Source organism: Hydra vulgaris, chromosome 09, assembly GCF_038396675.1.
Source record: "Hydra vulgaris chromosome 09, alternate assembly HydraT2T_AEP".
In the NCBI taxonomy this organism is placed as follows: Eukaryota; Metazoa; Cnidaria; class Hydrozoa; order Anthoathecata; family Hydridae; genus Hydra; species Hydra vulgaris.
Genome location: NC_088928.1, coordinates 29302116 through 29322712, shown reverse-complemented (window position 1 = coordinate 29322712; position 20597 = coordinate 29302116). Strand labels below are relative to the sequence as shown.

The following is a 20597-nucleotide window of genomic DNA, read 5'->3' as shown; positions in this document are numbered from 1 at the left end:
TTTGTATTTGGAAAATGCTGATTACATATATTTGTATTTGAATTTGTATATGAAAATCTGAAATTAATGCATTTGTATTTGACCTCAACTTTGGCTATAGTAGATATATTATATATATATAATATATAGTATAATGGAGATAAAACTGTTTTACATAAATGGTACACATTCACATACACACTTTTAAAGACATGGTGAAAGACAACAACAACAAAAAAAAATTTATAGCACAAAAAGAAACCTGAGGAATATTGGAGACAACTTTTTCCACAGTTCCATTCACGTCTTTTAAAGAAACTTTTATTTTTCCATTATAATCAATAAATATGTTAAGGTTTTGAAATATATTTTACAACAAAACTCATTATTTACTAAACACTTTTTTATATTTTACTGGTTACATTATTATTTTTGAATATCCTTTAATTAAGAACTTATTAATGCAACTGTGGACATCACTTCTGCTATGCAACTGTAAACACTGTAACTGTGCAAGTTATATAATATTACACTAATTATATGATTATTACACTATTCTTACTATATGATTATTACGCTATTTGCTTTAAATTTTCTTTTGCAGTAGTGGCGTAATGGTAGTGGCCGCTTTTGCAGTAGTGGTATATTGGTAGAGCGCTCGCCTCATAAGCGAGAAGTTCCAAGCTCGATCCCCACCGCATCCCTGGTAATACCACGCTCAACTTGTTTCTCCGCACAGTGGCCTTGTTCGTCGAGGTTTGTGTTTTGGAGTTATAGAGTTGAGAGAGGGTTGTAACCACAAAAAGTAGCCTCCTCGACTGTAGTGGCCCTCTCGGCCTTGGGGAGGTGAATAAATAAAAAAATAAAAAAAGAAATTCTTTTTAAAATTTTCTTTTATAATTCTAAAAGAAAGATTAAAATTCAAAACATAAAAAATTGTTTTTAATGTCTTTGTAACTTCACTTAAAACATTAATGAAAATTAATTTTATAGTGATATAAAATTAATTTTCATTAATGTTTATATATATATATATATATATATATATATATATATATATATATATATATATATATATATATATATATATATATATATATACATACAAGAATTCTACATGCCTCGATGTTTTGCTTTTATCAAGGAAATTTTATAATATCTATGTGTATAAAGAATATTTTAAATTTATATTATTTTGGTAAAAAAAATATATGTTCTTTAGGATAATTTTTTATTTATTACTTTCTATTTTACAAGTTATTGCACAATTAAGAGCGTCACAGCAAACAATTTTATAAAACTTTTATCTAAATTATTTTTAACTAAAAAAATTAAATCATACTTTTAATGAAATTAAATACTAATAGGCAATAAATATTTTTACTCAGTAACATGGTTTAAAATGTAGCACAGAGCAATATTTAAGTAAGTTAAAAAACACTTAAGTAAAAGTACATATTTTAAAAAATACTTAAAAAGTAAAAATTCACAAAAAAATTACTCAATTACAGTAACGCGAGTAAGTGTAACTTGTTACTTTCTACCTCTGGATTATTTAACCAAATGTTAAATGAATGTTCAAACCTTTACTATATACTTAACTATAAAATTATATATAATTACTATCAGCCTTTTAAAGTTAGGGTAAAACTTTGTTAACAAAACTAAGTTTTTACACTAACTTTAAAATGGTGCTACTCCTTTGTTTTTAAAGATTTAATTCAGTAAAGAGTCTAAAAAAAATTCTGAGTTAATGCTTATTTTCTATTTTTAATAGTATATTTTATAAATTCTTTTTCTAAAACAGTTTAGCAGCCAAACACTCACTTCTATTTATTTTCTGATTGATTGGTTAAAACAAAAAGTTTCTTTTTCAAACTTGTACTTTTTTATTTAATTTTACTTTGGCTGGTACAAGATCTTTGTTACTTAAATAGTAATTTAAGTAATAATAACTTATCAAATATTAATTACCATTGCTAATGATTTTGGAGTAAGAGAGAGAAAGAGAGAGAGAAAGTAAAATATTAATTATAATTGTTAATGATTCTGGATTAAGAGAGTGAAATATTAATTATCATTGCTAATGATTCTGGATAAGAGAGAGTAAAATATTAATTATAATTGTTAATGAATCTGGAGTATGAGGAAGTGAAATATTAATTATTATTGTTAATAATTCTGGAGTAAGAGAGAGTGAAATAACTTTCATTATCAATTATCCATTTACAATCAATTTACACATTTTGTTCTAGCTGTTTTCATTTAAGCCTCTGTTTGACCACGAATGATTTGCTTCTTACAGCAATGTATCAAGAGATTGTTTATATGCTTATTAATACAAGATAGGGAGCAACTGAAGTATTTGGAAAGCTTCCTTTACAAAATTCCTGGCTTGTTTTTTGTTAACCACTTTATAGTGGTTTTAGCTTTTTTGGTGAATATTTTAGTAGGATGACCTTAACATTTTTTATTTATAGCACTTATTTCAGACTCGTAATGTTTAATTATGTTATAAACTTTTAGGAACTCCTTACTGAACATTCCGTAAATGATTTTTAAAAATCCTTTCTAAATGTTCAGCAGTAAATGATTTTTAAAAATCCTTTCTGAATGTTCAGCAGTCAATGATTTTTAAAAATCCTTTCTGAATGTTCAGCAGTAAACGATGTTTAGGAACTCCTCACTGAACGTTTACCAGTAAAATGATTTTTTGTTACTTTTTTACTTTTTTTTGTAGTAAAAAATTCTCCATTCTTTTCATGAACCTCCTGGTTAAATGTTACTCCACTCTGCTCCCTGAAAAATCTGTAAGAACCCTTTGGAGCACCTAAATACCAAAAAAAAAATTATTCATTTACATTTCTCCCAAACTATATTTACTTTTTAACTCATAAATTAATTTAATAGTTTTAATATCAATAATTTGTTGCTGTTATACTTTACTATTATGTTAAGCTGTTATTATTATCTTTATAATTATTACATATTATTAAAGTTGTTGTTTTTTTGCTTTATTATTGTGAAATATTTTTGTAGTTTTTTTGAATAGTCTTGTTTGACTATCTGTTGTACTACTGAGAAGTCGCAACATATATTGCCAAGAAGTCCAACTTACATTGCACAAGTTGCAACTTATATTGCACAACTTACAACTTATATTGCAGAAATTTTAAAAAACTTTATTAGAAAAACTAATATTTAACTTAATAAAAATTGTCTAAAATGATGTTTTAAAAATTGTCTGGAATGATGATTTAAAAAAGATTGATACTAAATATTGTTATAATAATTGTTTGCAAACTTATAACAACTGAAACAACATTGATTTTAGCTAAAAAAAAATTGCTATTATGATGTTCAAATAAAACTTGAAAATCTTAAAATAAACCTAAAAAGGCTATTATTACCATCTTCAAATTTAAACAATTAAAACCATGATGGAACAAGGATCAAACCACGATGGAACAAGGATTGAAAAATGGATTATAAAAGAGATAAAAATTTATTCTTTTATAATCCATAGTTTAAATTTATTAAAGCATGCAATCTTTTCCAAAATGTTCAAAAGAACTAATGAACATAAACACATTTTCAAGCATTAAAAGAATTAAATGCATAATCATAATTATATTTAAGTAAAAAAAACATTCTTCTCATAAAATAGAAAAAACCATTGCTAAACTTGAAAAAGCTTTTACAATCTAATAAATCTCAACGACTTTAATAACTAAATTGTTTACAAGTTAATGAAACATATATCAATAAACTATCATCTATGATAAATTTAAATGAAATTAAATAAGTTTATGAAAAACATGTTTCTTACAAATAATGCTCATAAACTTAAATGCAACATTCATTAAATGTCATTTTAAACATCCAAAGATACACAGTCTACTCTTAACTCCAACAAATATTCCTGAAGTTTCATCTTTTATATCTAAATTTCAGCCAAGAAAACCATTAGGTTCAAACAGCATTTCCACAATCATTCTTATAGATTTATGAATTTTTAAATATTCTTTATTAAATGTTTAATATCTCATGGGATTCTTGAAAAACTTAGGTATTCTAGAGAGTAGAGACTTTTCTGAACTCTTTTTGGGTATTGATCAAAACAATTGCCACCCATTGAGAAGTACAACAGAAAAAATCAAAAATCTTGATACTTTTTGTTTGTAGTGTTTTTATCAATTTACAAAAAGCTTTTGGTACCATTGATCATAATATTTTTTATCTCTAAATTCGATTATTATGGTGTTTGAGGTGACTACGGTATTTGTGGTGACTATGGCATTTGTAGTGTTGCAAGTGACTGCAATCCTTTGGAAACAATTTCTTAGTATTAATGATTCTAGTAATAAGTTATAGTGTGGTGTTCTTCAAGGTTCTGTTCTTGGTCCTCTTTTCTTTTTATGTTAAAAATTTGAATAACTCACTTCTTGTCAATTTATTTGCTGATGATACGAATCTCTTGCATATCAACGCATATATGGTTATATGCTAATCTTATTTGTCTAAACATTGAAAAAATCAAACTAATTTTTTCTCCATTTCAAGAAAAAATTATATCAACAACAATGGTAAACTAAAATTAAAATATTTCATATTGATGAACATCATATTGATTCTTTCATATATATTGATTCTTTCATATATATTCATATTCATTCTTTCATATATATTTCATATACATTCTTTCATATATATTCATAACTTCATATATATTGATTGACTGAAGTCTTTTGTGGAATTTTCATATTAATGAACCTTTATTAATTAATGTCTTGACTGCAATACTTTGTGGACTTTACATATTCCACAAAAATTATGACTTTATATCCTTACTATGCACATTTATATATTATATATATGTACTTTTTTATGTATGTACCTTTTATATGTACTTTTTTATGTATGTACCTAATAATTGGTATCACATTAAATTCATAATATATATTTAATAATTGGTGTCACACTGAGCTCATAATATATATTTAATAACTAGTCACACTAAGCTCATAATATCTACAACTACTTTTTCTTGAAAATGTAAAACTTTAAAACACAGTATTTTATTTAGGCCTAAAAATCACTATTTGCTTTTTCTGTTTTGTTTCTATTTGCTACTTTGACCAGAATATTTGAAAAAAGTCAACTTTCTATAATTCTAAAATCTTTTTCATTCGAACTTTTGTTTTTTCTCAAAAAGTTGAAATTAGAAAAACGTACAGTACATTTTTTATGCATGACACAAGAGATAAAAGTTCATAATGATTGAACAATAAGAGATTAATTTACTGTAAACCTCATTTGCTTCTTAGAAGTTTTTTGTACTTTGGCTGATATCTATTTTTTAACTATTGTAAAAATCATTCTAAAGATTTAGAAATGATAAAAAAAATCCGAAACTTTAATTTTAAAAACAAAACCTTTTGTGCCTACATCTAAAAAATATCTTAATTTCAAGTTAAAAAATTTGTTTATTAATTATAATAGAATGATATAAAATAATTCTTTTGCTCTTCAAATAGTCAAAACTGAAAACATAAAAGTTTTAAATCTTTTTTTTTAACTAAAATCTGGTACTCTTAATAATTAATTTTAAAAATTCTTTAAATTTGTTGTTTTCATTTTATCATTATAATTATTTATTATTAGTAACTAAAGATTTGTTTAAAACAAAAAAATCCTTAAAAAAGTTAGCTTTCACTTATTTTACATTAACTTTTGTAGGTTTGTGTAAGATGATGTATGCTGGTTATTTAGACTGTATAAGATGGCCTTTGGATACATAATCAAGTTTTTTGCTAATAAATAATTAAAGTCATTTATATAAATCAAAAAAAGGATAATTCTCACAAAATGTTTAAATTATGCAAACTAGTTAATTATTAAAATATTATTATCCAATTTCATTAATTATTTTTAAAACTTCCAAATATTTTGATACTTCTCAAATTAGTTTGATTGGTTTGTAAATAACCAATTATTTTTCATTATTTTGATATTTCTTAATTATTTTTCATTATTTCTTCTTATTACTCAAATTTTAATTATATTTTTTTGAATCTATTTTAGTTCAAAACCAGAGTTTCAGTTTTGCAAAAAGTTGTAGCTGTAACCATAATCAAACCAATTTTGGTCAAAGTTATAAACCAACAATAATAATAATCATAATAATAATAATAATAAAAATAATAATAATAAAAACAAGCACAAAAAATATAAACTCTTTCTGCTTTATAAATAGAATCACAATTTTTAAATAAATGATTAAACTAAACTATTTTAAAAGCAATCTCTTTAGCAGGTAATATTTATTGTCAGTAAAAATAAGAAATCCACTTATTATTAAAATTAGCATCATGGTATTAATAATAACAATCATAAGTACAATAATAATTACAATAGCATAACAAGATTAATACTAAAAAAAGGGGTAATAATAACAAACTATAAATATAAAATTATATTTAAATAACTTAATGATAATTGTAAGTACAATAACATTAAACAATAATAATTGTTAAAGATATTGTCATTTGTAAAAAAATCTGATAAAAGCGATTTAGTAAAAAAATAATAAAGATTATATAAAAGGATACTAAAACATTTGTTAAATAAGCATTGAATCTCTGCTGATTGTATTGAACTGAAAAGAAGACTTTGTCGGTAATACTTTGATCTATGCAAGAAAATTTATTTTTTATAACATATCAAATAAAAAAAGCTAACAAAACATGTAAATACATTCAGCATAAACTGAACCACATAGTTATGTTTTAGTTGGACTATATATATATACATATACATATGGTAAGAATATATATATATAAATATATATATATATATATATATATATATATATATAAATATATATATATATATATATATATATATATATATATATATATATATATATATATATATATATATATATATATATATATATATATATATATATATATATATATATATATATATATATATATATATATATATATATACACACACATATATATATACACATATATATATATATAAAGTCCGCAAAAAGTAATATTTTTTGGTAAAATGTTAAATCTGTCGATGTTTTTATTTAGCTATTCTTTAAAAACTTCTCACATGATGTAGTTTCAACATGGATGAGAAACAAGTTTAAACCTTTTCCGTTTTAAAATTAAAAAATGTAGTAAACATAAATTAAGTACACCTAAAAAAAACGTATAAAAATTTTATTCATGGTTAATAACTATGCAGTTACACACAAAAGGAGTGATTTTTTAGCGAATTGCTAGCATACATATTTTGCATTTAATAATTAGCTATAATAACTAGTAAGTGACCGGGGCCCCGGCTTAAAACAGAGGTTTTTGCAAACCCGGCCCCAGCTAAACAAACACAATTTGCAGGGGTTACTATCCAAGGCTGGATTTTTGTTGTTGTTGCTGTTTTTATTTATTTTGTTTAAGTTAAAATTTGTTATGAAAGTTTAAGAAAATATAAGAAAAAGTCACAAAAATAATATATACAAATATAATATAATTCATAAATATTTACAATGACAAATAAGGTCAAACAAAGTAGGTCAGATATGGTGTCTTTAAAAGATAGGAAAAGAAAAAATGATCTTAGAGAGAGTATGAGAGTAGTAATTATATTTATAGTGTGTATCAGAGAAGATAATAATGATGCCAATGATTAAGATGATGATGATCATTGGCATCATCATCATCATCATCATAATCATCTTAATCATCATTATCAACTTTATGCTTGATGATGATGATGATGATGATGATAATAATGATGCTGATATTATGATGGTGATGATATTATGATGATGATGATGATGATGATGATGATGATAATGATGATGATATTATGTTGATGATGATGATGAGTATGATGATGATGATGATGATGATGATGATGTAGAGATGATGATGCAGAGATGATGATGACGATAATGATGATGATGATGATGATGATAATGATGATAATATGATGATAATGACGATGATGAGTATGATGATGATGATGATGTAGAGATGATGATGTAGAGATGATGATGATGATCACGATGAGAAGATATATATACCTTTATATAAAATATATCATGAATTTTAAATAACAATAATATATTTATAAGGAATATCAATAGTAATGCAGCCCCGGTCACAAACCCGGCCCCAACTATGTTTTATCAAACCCGGCCCCGGCCATGTTTTATCAAACCCGGCCTCGGCCCCAGTCAAATATCAACCCCGGTCGCTTACTAATAATAACTGTGATCAGATTTTTTTTGCCATAACTGCATATATAAATCACACTTTAAATATTATAAACAAATGAAGAGATTACTTACAATCCGTCAACACACCACATTCGAACCCTGGAAAAATCTGTATCATGAGATTGTCTTGGAGTTAAATTCATATAGTCAAAAACATGCTAAAATATATATACTAAACTTATCTAATATTTCAAAATATGAGTCACATCAACCAGTATATATATATATATATATATATATATATATATATATATATATATATATATATATATATATATATATATATATATATATATATATATATATATATATATATACATATATACATATATATACATATCAAATGTTTGGAGCATTGTATAAAATAACATGATTTTTGGTATCATCAGGTGTAATTAGACCTGATGATGCTGACCGCTACAGGTCAGCAAAATATTGTAAATATATAAATATATCAAAATATATTTAAAAGAAAAAGTTTATACACAGCCTTTTTAATCAAATTCAACAAATATAATATCGTATAACAAGAATATGATTTTAAAAGATATATATGTATATATATGTATATATATGTATATATATGTATATATATGTATATATATATATATATATATATATATATATATATATATTTAATATTACAAAATAAGTTAGTAAATCATAATAAATGACAAAAAAGAAATAGCTCATCAATTTATTACTTGATATGGCGTTGTTGAGTTTTCAAACAATTAGGGTAGGCATAGAGTGAATAAACTCAAATACTTAATTACACATTTTTGAATACTCAAATACTCAGGAGTCATAAGTTAAATCAATACCTGCTTAATTTTCTCTTATAGATCATTGGAAGGCAAGGAACTCAAGGGTCTTAGTTTCTATACTTCATTTTTAAGATGATTCCAATAACTTTTAATGGAATTGAGGTCTGATGAATTGCCAGGCATGGGAGCCAATGAACTTGATCCTATTCTCACATAACTAACTGCTTACAAATTTGGCCTTCATATATTAACTATTCATGAATTTCATAAATATTTCAAGTTTTTTTTGGAAGTATTCCAAGGTAAACGTGGCTGTCTAATTGTGAAGTTAGGAGGCATAAACCATAAGCCACCACATTGACTGGCTGTAATGGTTGTAACGTAAAGCCACCACATATAATGATTTTGGGGCAATGTTTTACAGTTGAAAGCAAATATTGGGAGTTATTTAATTTGCAAGACGGGTGTCTAATCCTTGTAGGAAAAAAAAAAATTGTCTAGTTAACGATTTATCACTAAAGATTACATTCTGCTTTCCACTGTCTTTGAACTTCTGACAGAAGGTCATAGAGTCTTAAATTTTTTGTTGTTGAGAAAAGCAAGAATTTTTTGCTGAAACAAGACTCTTTAAATGAAATTACTTGCACAAACATCTTCTAATTGTCACAAAACTTGGTTCAACACCAGTGGGAATAACACCAGTGGTTACAAACACCAGTGGGAACTACTTAAGATGAAACCTCAGAAGCAAGTTTTCCAAAACTGCGGTAGTTCTCAGAGAAAATAATTCCATCAGTGCCATGTTATGCATGAATGGTGTTTCTTTATATGCTTTTGATGTGATATGGCCATATAGGAAACCTTTTTTATAATTTTGAGTTAATTAATGAGCCAACTGCTTAGGGCTAAGAGTGCTAAGTACTATCTATGGTTAAAAAAAATTCTCTTTACTTTAAATCATGACAACCAAAAAATATTAAACATAAAAACCATTGTATATGTAGTCTTCAAAGTAACTTTTCATCTATTTAACTTTATCTCATTGGTGTTAATAGCTATTACCCCCTGATTTAAAAGAATCCAATAATCACATGTTTGACCTGGACATATATTTACATATCAATTTTCCTATTTGCTGTGAAATTAGGTTTGAACCTTCTTGCTATTCTATTTGTTGTGAAGAGTTTAGATTTTTTAATTTTTAAACTTTTGTTTAGTACTACCTTTTTTTGTTTTTTATTGCTCTCTTTTTGTTATTCATTTTGTAACTTAAATATTCTCCATTTTATTGTTCTTCATATTGTTTTACTGTTCGTAACCTGATTGGTTACCATACTAAATGATTGGCCTAAAAACAAGTGACCTTGATTTCCAAGACAAATAAAATCACTTACTTTTACTCAATTGTCGTCGTGTCTACTTATTCAGATTCTACAAATTGTGGTCTTGACAACATTTCTAGGATTGTCTTGCTAAAGTGTTTTCAAGAACTCTCTCAAATAATCTCCAAAGTACATCACAAGTTCATAAATAAATTTTACTTTTCTACCTCCTGGAAAATACTAATTATATTTTCTATTTAAAAATTCTGAAAATTGCTCTTTAAACTGTTGTCCAATCTTCTTATCACTATTAACAAGTTGAAACTAATTTCTAATATATCATCTTGAGTCTAACAATTTACTATTCAACAATCAAGTCTAACAACTTACTATTTAACAATCAAGCCTAACAACTTATTACCCATGCATTGTAAACGTAGTTAGGTCTGTTGTTGTAGCTTGAACCTCTTTTATGTCTTTGCATTTCTTTTTCTTTTCTATAAGTACTACCTTGTTCTTCCCTCAAAAAAATATTTTTTCTGTAATAATTGTCATTCTGTTTAGCCGCATTCTTTTTCTTTGTTTAATAATTATTCTATTTGAGTCCAAAAAACATTTGGAATTCTCTCTCTATTTCTATTCTTTATTGTTTATTCCTTACCATAACAGCAGTAATTAAATAACATTAGATTTTACAAAGAAAACCATGAAATAACAGTATATTTTAATAAAAAAACCATGAAGTAACAGTATATTTTGTTAAAGAAAACCATGAAGTAACAGAATATTTCATTAAAGGAAACCATGATGTAACCATAAACTATACTTTACCAAAGAAAACATTATATAGAAAATATCATAATAAAAAAAACACATGTAGTAACAGTATATTTCATAAAAATTAAAGAAGAAAAAAAACAAAACAATCTATAAAAAAACACTTACTAAAACATGTTCCCAATTTTGCATACTAAATACATCAATTTGATCCATTATAAGAATTTCAATGCTAGATAAGAAGTCAAAGTCTTGTTTTTCTCTAAAAAATTTATAATTATGTGTTGAACTTTGTGATTAAAAAGAGATATTACTATCAAGAAGTCAAGAAAGATGTTATTTTTTAAAAATTTTTCTAATATATTGAAACTTTTTAAGGCACAAATTTTTTTTAAATAAAAATAAAGTTTAAATAAAAATAAAATTCTTATAACTTTAAACTATGCTTACAAATATATATATATATGAACACACACATATATAATTAATAATGTAGAACTTAATAGTAGTGTTAGTAGTATTTGTGGCTTTTGAAAGCAACCATTAAACCCACGATAATGGCAAGAAAGCGTCTCTCAGTACTTTTTTATAAAGAAGTATAAGAAATTAATATATAGATATGTAAATATATATGTAATAACAATGCGCCATTAACAAGTACACAAATGTAATAATTCCATTTTTATAGTGTTATGTATGTTTGTAAGTAAAAAAGTCTTTAACATAAGTTGAATTTGTGGATGGTATATAAAATGATTGTGTATACATGTATAATAAAAAAAAATATGTAAAAATGTCTTTTTTGTTTAAACTGTTATGGATTGTATCTAAAATACTGGAAAGATTAAAAAAATTTAAAAATATATTTTGCTTAGAAGTGGGATTTGAACCCTTAGTAGTTAAGTTTCTTTAAAACAAATGACACATACAAATACTACACTCGAAATACTGAAAATTTCAACTTGCACACTTCCTTTTTCAACACTATCAAATATGGCAAGCTCTCTATAAAACATCAATGTATTTCTCACTGGAACCAAATAATACCATGTATAAAAAAAAAGATTTTAACTAAATACCATTTTATTACCAACATTCTTCTTCTCAATCGAAACCAAATTAAGAAATTTTTATTTGAGTATATATTTAATGAATATTAATTTTATCTTTTATTACTATTGCTTTTTTTATATTACTGTATTTATAAAACTATTATTACTTTTATTTTATACTGTCTTTTTTAACTCTACTAATATTACTGTTATCATTAATTTATCTTTGTTTTTTAAATCTTATTAATATTATTTATAATGATAGTGGTAGTAATTCAATTGTAGTAATAGTTTTATGGTTATTGTCCTAATTTTTGCAATTGCTATGTTTATTTTAATAATTTCTGTCATAGTTATAAACTTTACTATAATTATTTTTACCATAGTTTTTATCATTAGTTATAATTTTTAGTAAAGTTATCATGATATAGTTACTATTTGTAATGTTTTTTTATTCACATTATTATTAATATTATTATTATTTTTATTATATTATTATTGCAATTATTAATATTATCTTTATTTATTAGTGCTTTTTTATCCTTGCTTTCCTTTTTCATTTTTTTCTTTTTCTTTTTCTCTTTATCTTATTTTAAATTCTTTCTATGTTTTTAGTTTTTTTCTTGTTTTGCTTTTTTTTGGTGTTCCTCAATTGACTAGTTTTTAACTATATGAATGACACCTAACCTTATTTATGTGAGTTTATAAAATATTATTGTAAATTTTCATATTTTATGATTAAATAAATGGAATAATATTCTGGTTCAGGCCCATAAAAAATAAAAATAAAAAGTGTGCTGATTACAGCACACTTAACCACTGAGCAAGCGACGATAGATGTGTAAATGAAAAACAAACTGCTTAAAAAATCCTTTATACCAATTGAAACTTTTTAAGCGGGTTCTAAATAAGCGCAACTTTATTGCATTGCACCTAATATGATATGTAAATAATACAATAAAATAATAAACAAATATGTTATATGCAAATGTAAAAAATTTACTTAAGGACTTACAGATAATACAAGTACTAATCTAATCAGTACTTGTATTATCTGTAAGCCAAATGCCTTCCACATTTGAATAAAGATGACAATAATAGTAATATTAATAATAACAATAATGACAATAAATTAGAGATAAAACAATCGAGGTCAATGTGTTTCGAAGTTGAAGTTTTGACATCACTAAAAGTTGTATGTGAATGTGTTTTGAAATCGTTAAAAGTTGTATAGAATTTAATTAAACGGTTTTCAAAATTGTATTACTTCGAATAAAATATATTTTTGCGGTTTTCAAAATCATAAAAAGTTGTATGAAATTTAATTTGACGGTTTTCAAAATGGTATTAGCTCAAATTAAGTATATTTTTGCGGTTCTCAAAACCGTAAAAAGTTAGGTGTGATTTACAATTGTTTAAAATTTCTAGAGGCTTTCAAACTTGTATGTGGCTGTACTAGTACTATTATGCTCTTCCCTTTTATTCTCCTAGACTCCTACTCTATCCCTTAGATTTGGAAAAAATCACAATCGATGGGAAGCTACCTATGTTCGGATTCAAAGACACCTATATAAAGTAAAGTGAAGTGATAACTGGTTTGGTATATGCTAGCAATCTCTGTCCTTCTAAGTTCTAATTTCTTAACAATAAAAATTTGAAGTATAGACTACAGTAACATTACAGAAATAAAGAATATACAAAAGATATGCCTCTACAAAAGATACCCTCGCATTTATTTAATAATCATTCTTGATTTCAAAAATCCAATTCCTTAAACATGCTAAAAAATTATTTGCATATCGATTATCTAATTTAAAATAATCCTAGCATGCTACCCTAGTAAAGAATATTTAGTTGTCCGCTTCTAGTCTTTCAATCTCATTTTTTTGTGCTAGTTCCTGGCTTTGCTCCCAAGACAGACATCATTCGGGCTCCCCCAAATGATGTCTGTCTTGCCTTTCCAGTTCAACAACAACAACAACAACAACAACAACAACAACAACAACAGCAACAACAACAACAAGATATTTATTTTCCTCAAAATTTACAATATAATTACAATAATATATTATTGATAATAACAACAATAATAATAATAATAACAATAATAATAATAATAACAACAATAACAATAATAATAAGAAGAATAAGAAGAATATTTATAATATTATAAATAATAAAATCAAAATCTAATTATAACAATACTGTAGATTTCATTTTTAATGTGGCAGTATTAGGGGTCGTCCATAAAGTACGTACACCAAAAATTTTGAAATTTGACCCCCCTCCCTCTAGTTGCCATGCGTACTTTTATGTCCCCACCCCCCCTTAAAAGTACGTACGTTTCTCAAATACCCCCAATCCCTCCTTTATTTTTTTTTCTCAATAAAAAAGTTTATTTAAAAAAAACAATGGTGAAGGGTACCTTAGATACTTTATACGACCCCAAAGCCCTTTGTTTGCGCATTCATGAAACTTCTTTAAATATATATGCAAATATAAATTTTAATAAATTTAAATTACCCCAGAATGATATGTGTGTTTAGTCGAGAGGATATCGCGGAGGGAACGGTCAGCGGAGACCTAAGTTCGATTCCCGCAGAATTTCTACTGAAATTTTTTTTTGTTTTAATAACGAATCAAATAAAAATAAACTATACTTAAGACGGACGTTTTTTTCAGGCACCCCTTTTTAGTAAGTAAAAAACGAGTCTTACACGAGATCAGTAATATTGAAAACAATGGCTAAAACCCAGTGACATTTTTTGGGGGGGATTCCGACCCATCAACCACGGCCCTGCTAAAACCTGTTTTTTGTCGACTCAAAAAATAGGCTTTACTCAGGGCCAGTATATAAGGGGTGGCATGTGTGCATGGGCCCCCGCAGGATTTTTTGATGTTCCAGATAGAACACCTTCACACAAACTCCAAATTTAAGTTTTTTTATATGCCAAATGAGGTGGCCTTGCAAAAGTTAGAATGGTGGAGGCCTTGGAACAAAAAGCCCTAAAACGTTTGCCTCCCCCTTCCCAGCCCAAACGTGAGGGAAATATGTAGCAAAATTTTCAACTTTAGGATCTAAAACTTAATTTAAATTTATCGACAGATTTTAATTTTTGTAGAAAAATATTGTAAATTACAAAAGTTATGACCTTTTTTAGTGCCCTCACGTATGGGCAGAAAAGGGCAAGCGTTTTAGGGCTTTTTGTTCACAGGCCTCCACCATCCCGATATTTTGCAAGGCCTTCTCATTTGGCATAGGTATAAACAAATTTAAGTTAGGAGTTTGCACGATGTGTGAAAGTGTCCTATCTGGAACATTAAAAAATTCTGAGGGCGCCCATACATGTGTGGGCATAGAGGGAAACTATACCCTCTACTCCATATACCAAACATCTTTTTATATTGGCAAACTAGAACCTTTAGTCAGAATGTAACTTTTCTACTGATTAACTGGTGATAATTGTGATAAATTAGAAAATCGAAGTACGTACTTTTAAATTGAAACCTCCCCCCCTCCCCCATACGCTTTCGTATGCTTTTTGAAGACCTCCCCCATCCCCCCTATGAGCGTACGTACTTTATGGACGACCCCTTATCATCATCATACTAGTCTGAGTCATCATCATTACCATCATTTTGATCTACAAAGTACAAAGGAGTTGAACAAATCGAAGTTTTTGTTGATGAGGACCAACTTCTCAGTAGTTTTTGGAGACAACCTGCATCTCTTTTCGTGGACCATCTTTCCAGCTTCATTAAAGGCCTGCTCACTTGAGGCTGGCAGGCAATAATACTCCCGTGCTATTCCAGCCAAGATGAGTATCTCTCTGCGATGTGTCATCCACCAGTTAAGGACATCAACCTTTAAATCTATCACAGTTGTTTCTCTGAATTTTGCCCACTTAACAATAATTGGAGGACCCTCAGCTGTAGCATTTGTCTGCCTGAGTTGACTGGACACAGTCTAAAAAAAATGAAAGGAAGTCTAAAAAAAATAAAAGGAACTTCGTATAACTTTGCTTACTTTATTCTAAAATTGTTTAAATTCAAATAATTTTTAAAAAGTTTGTTTAACTTCGAACCACCTCCTCTCCCCCATATGACATTGTATCCTAAATTAAAATTTTTATGACTTTGTTTGTTCGATTGCATTAAGATTAGTAAAAATATATTCAACTAGTTTTAAATAAATTTATTTTATATGATACTTAATAGCTATTACCTTTGCTACTGCCTTCCAGAATTCTCACCATCATCTTCAAGAAGCTCATGGGTGCTCTCATCTGAGACATTGATTGTACCTTGCTGGTGTGACATCCAGTCTGCTGTTGTAGGATGAATGGCTTTCAACTTGTCAAAAATCTCATCTCTTACACCATAAGCGTGCAGTTGTTGGTCTTTCAAAAAGGGGTGTAGCAGGCAGTCTACAACATAAGGCATGATGTCATGTCCTCCTCTTGGGAATCATTTCTCGAGTTCTACAATGAGCTCAACCATGAAAGGACCTATTCCAGTGACACTGTTCTTTCTAATTTCTTTGACCCTCAGAGAAGCACACCTGTCCATAAGATGAACAATGGGTGTCAGGGCTCTATCCATTGTAATTTCCTTATCACTCGACATTGACTCAGAGATGATTTGGCATGTGGTCAGGAGTGGTAGAATGGTTGCAACCAGCTCAAATTGTTTATCCGTAGGAATGGGTGTGGTCCATTCCTTTTTATCAGCCCGGAGAGCACACAGCACACTTCAGAGATAGTCGATGTCTAGGAGCATTATCTGGACAGAGTTCCATCTGGTAGCACAAGGAGCAGTGATTCTGTAGGGTACTGAAACAAAAACTAAAATAAAAATTTGCAAAACTTTGCATGAAATCGTAAACTCTTAGAAAACTTTGTTTAAAATTAAAAAATGTTTGTTAAAATTTGACATTAAGTTGTAAAACTTTGTATTCGTATCTACTTAAAAAGTTGAAAATATTACCATTCATCTCGAGGCACTTCTTTTTCAACACCTCTTCAGCAAGAGGAGAGTGAAGGACTCGGGTGGAGATTGCCCTGCATGCATCGATAGGAGCCTTGATATCAGGCTGTTTGTTGACAGTCCTTTCCAGGGCCATGTTAAGATTGTGATCAGTGCATGTGATTGAACAACTTTCAAGATCAGCAATAGTCTCTGACTTCCTCAGTGCAACTTTTATATTTGAAGCTTGATCACACACAACAACCTGCTTCTTGACCATTTTGAGTGACTAAAAACTTTTAACCAAGTTGTCTGAGTAGCAATGCTCTAACCAGTGTGCTTTCCTGGGAATGGAACAACTCCAACAGTTATCTTCCGTAGAAAAAACTCCTTGGTGATGTAATGAAGAGTCACTGCCATGAATGGATCGTTGTTGCGTGAGGTCCAGATGTCAGTGCTGATTGCAACTCAGTCGCAATGAGGAAGCTCCTTGTAAAACATGCTCTTCATGGCCATCTGCAGATTCCTATAGAGGAGAGGTAACTTGAAGTGAGCCATGCATGCACCACTTTTAACCTTAAACCTCAAGTCAAAGTGGGCAAGCAGTGGAACGGAATAGAGTCACACATGAGATAGAGATATATTTGGAATGGGATAGAGTCACACATGGAGAAAGGCTGATTGTCAGTTGCAAAGTAAACCATGAGCTCCATGTTACCACGAAGTTGAGTGGTGCTCTATGTTGGATAGCACAGATTCTTTCTGGCTTTTAGAACCCTTTTTCTTTTCCTGTGACCTAAAAAAAATCGTATACATTTGTTAACATTGAATTAACTTCGGACACCGTTGTTTACATCAATTAAAAATCAGAAAAATTTGATATGAAGTCGTATAACTTCGCATCTGTATCGTAACACTAATTATTTAACTAAGTTACCAGTGCAAACTGTTTCCAATTCATCTTCTGCCTCTTCAACTTTGTCCTCCTTGGCAGCTTCTGCCTTATCTCGTATCTTTTGATTCTGACACTTTTTGATGTACTCATCCTTATGGTTGGATTGCATGTGATCACTCAGGGTCAATGTTGACCCAGAATTCATTTTTAGGTCCTTCTTGCAGATATTGCTAACACCATAGGCCTTATCTCCCCTGTATTCCTTCAGGAAGCACTTCCAAACCAGCGAGTCTTTGGCATATTTGTTTGATGTTTTTCAACTTTTTTTCAAAGTTTAACGGATTTCAACTTTGTTTAATTTAAGAAACTACCCCTAACAGAAGGCTTTCAAAGTCGAACAAAAAATATACAATTTTGAAAACCGTAACTTGATTGTTTTATCTTTACAATAAATAGTATAAAAATTAAAAAAATAAAATAAAAAAATAGGCATAACAAGAGCGTTGTAATGATAACAACTAATCAAAAGTTATTAAAAGTTGTAATGATAACAACTAATCAAAAGTTATCAGAGGTTTTAGGTATAATATCTTTGTAAAAAAAAATAAAGTAAAAAAATAGGCATAACAAGAGCGTTGTAATGATAACAACTAATCAAAAGTTATTAAAAGTTGTAATGATAACAACTAATCAAAAGTTGTAATGATAACAACTAATCAAAAGTTATTAGAGGTTGTAATGATAGCAACTAATCAAAAGTTATCAGAGGTTTTAGGTATAATATCTTTGTAAAAAAAAAGTTAAAAAGACAGTGTTTAAAATTATTAATAGACTAAATTGATTTTAATGGCAAAGGAAGACTGCTCCAAGATTTTACACTTTGGTATTTTATGGATTTTTAACCACATTTTACAGATGATTTGGTACATGAAGATTATAATTATTAGCAGATCAAAGCTGGTAACTACAGCTTTCTCTAACAGTAAAAAAATTTGTATATGTGATTAAGATAGAAGACAAGTTGACAATTTAATAGCTGAACAAGATCACTGAACTGAACAAAAAATTTATTTTCAGTACTTTTGATACTAAATATGATTTCAGAGTTAGAATGATAGTGCTGAGAATATATAACTTTTAAAGCCTTGTTTTATAAGTTGGATAAACTTAAAAAATTGTTGGGAGCAGATTTGTCCCCAAACCTGAAATGCATATCTAAGATGTGATCCCAAAATAGCATGGTATATATTGATGAGTTTCAAGATTTACATAGCGACAAATTTTAGCTAACATCCTGTTTGATAGTTTTATTGCTAATTCTTTAAGATGATGTAAAAAAGATAAATTTGAATCAATTTTGATTCTAAAACACTTTAAGGAGACGACTGGATTGATTTTTTGAAATTTAGTTGTTTATAGATTTTAGACTTGATTTAAATAATTTTAGTTTTACTAGTATTTAGTGACAGTTTGTGCAAAGCCATTGAACTAGATTTAACAAATCATGATTAATGTATTTGTTTATTTTTTTTTTTATGATTTGTTGATTACAAGAAAGTTGGTGTCATCAGCAAAATGGTAGGAAGTTGTATATTTTAGCAAAAAATTAAGATCATTAATGAAAACAAGCAAAAGCAATGGCCCAAATTCAGAGCCTTGAGATACACATGTAGTGCTATTTACTAAAGAAGATGTGATACCATTAATAGAGACAAATTGAAATCTATCATAAAGATATGAAGTAAACCATTGGAGAGCAACTCCTTTTATACCATAGTGTTTCTGTTTACTTAGGAGGATAGAATGATCAACAGTATCAAACGCTTTCTGTAGATCAACAAACAAACCACAAGCAAAATATTTATTGTCGAGCTTTTCTGATAACCTCAGTGATTTTAACAAGTGCATGAGTTGTGGAATGCTTGCTGTGACCCATTTGCTAAACCCATATTGGTGTTTGTAAAGACATTGATATTTATATAGTAAGTTATATAACCTGCTATGCATAGTTTTTTTAAAAATTTTATCTATGTTTTTGAAAGAAGCAAAATTGGGCAATAATTAGCATGGTCATTAAAGAGCCTTTTTCCTGAAGTGGAACAACTCTAGTTATTTTAAAGATATCAGAAAAAAGTCAATTTCCAAAAGAATTAATCATTTTGCAGAGAGGCTCATAGATAATATGGGAACAAGTTTGAGAAATGGAGTAATACTACTGAAACCTAAACTTTTTTTATTTGGAAGATTTTTTATAAGATTTAACATCTCATTTACAATGTCTGGATCTAAAAAAAGAAGTTATTATTTTGGTTAACTAAATAGTCTGCAAAAATACATTTAGGGAAACAATTTTTGTTAAAAGTGTTTATTGAATATTTACAAGTTAATTATTAAATATGTTTGATACAGTTTTGCTGTCTGAAATCATATTGCCATTATATTCGAGATTAAAAGAATAACTGGACGAGAAAGATTTGATATTAATAACTTCTTTTATACCTTTCCATGTATTTTTGCATTGTTGAGGTAAATGTTAAA

General features: G+C 27.7%; 1 protein-coding gene across 1 annotated transcript in view; it reads right to left on the bottom strand.

Moving 5' to 3' along the window:
- LOC100200700 (U3 small nucleolar RNA-associated protein 25 homolog) overlaps positions 1 to 20597 on the bottom strand; it is an 86078-nt gene that overhangs the window by 12376 nt on the left and 53105 nt on the right. Inside the window, exons 12-15 of the mRNA XM_065805251.1 lie at positions 11316 to 11409; positions 8354 to 8439; positions 6591 to 6670; positions 242 to 318 (exon numbers count right to left, since the gene is read on the bottom strand). Of these exons, the coding sequence (XP_065661323.1) occupies positions 242 to 318; positions 6591 to 6670; positions 8354 to 8439; positions 11316 to 11409 (337 nt within the window). The remainder of the gene's footprint in view (positions 1 to 241; positions 319 to 6590; positions 6671 to 8353; positions 8440 to 11315; positions 11410 to 20597) is intronic.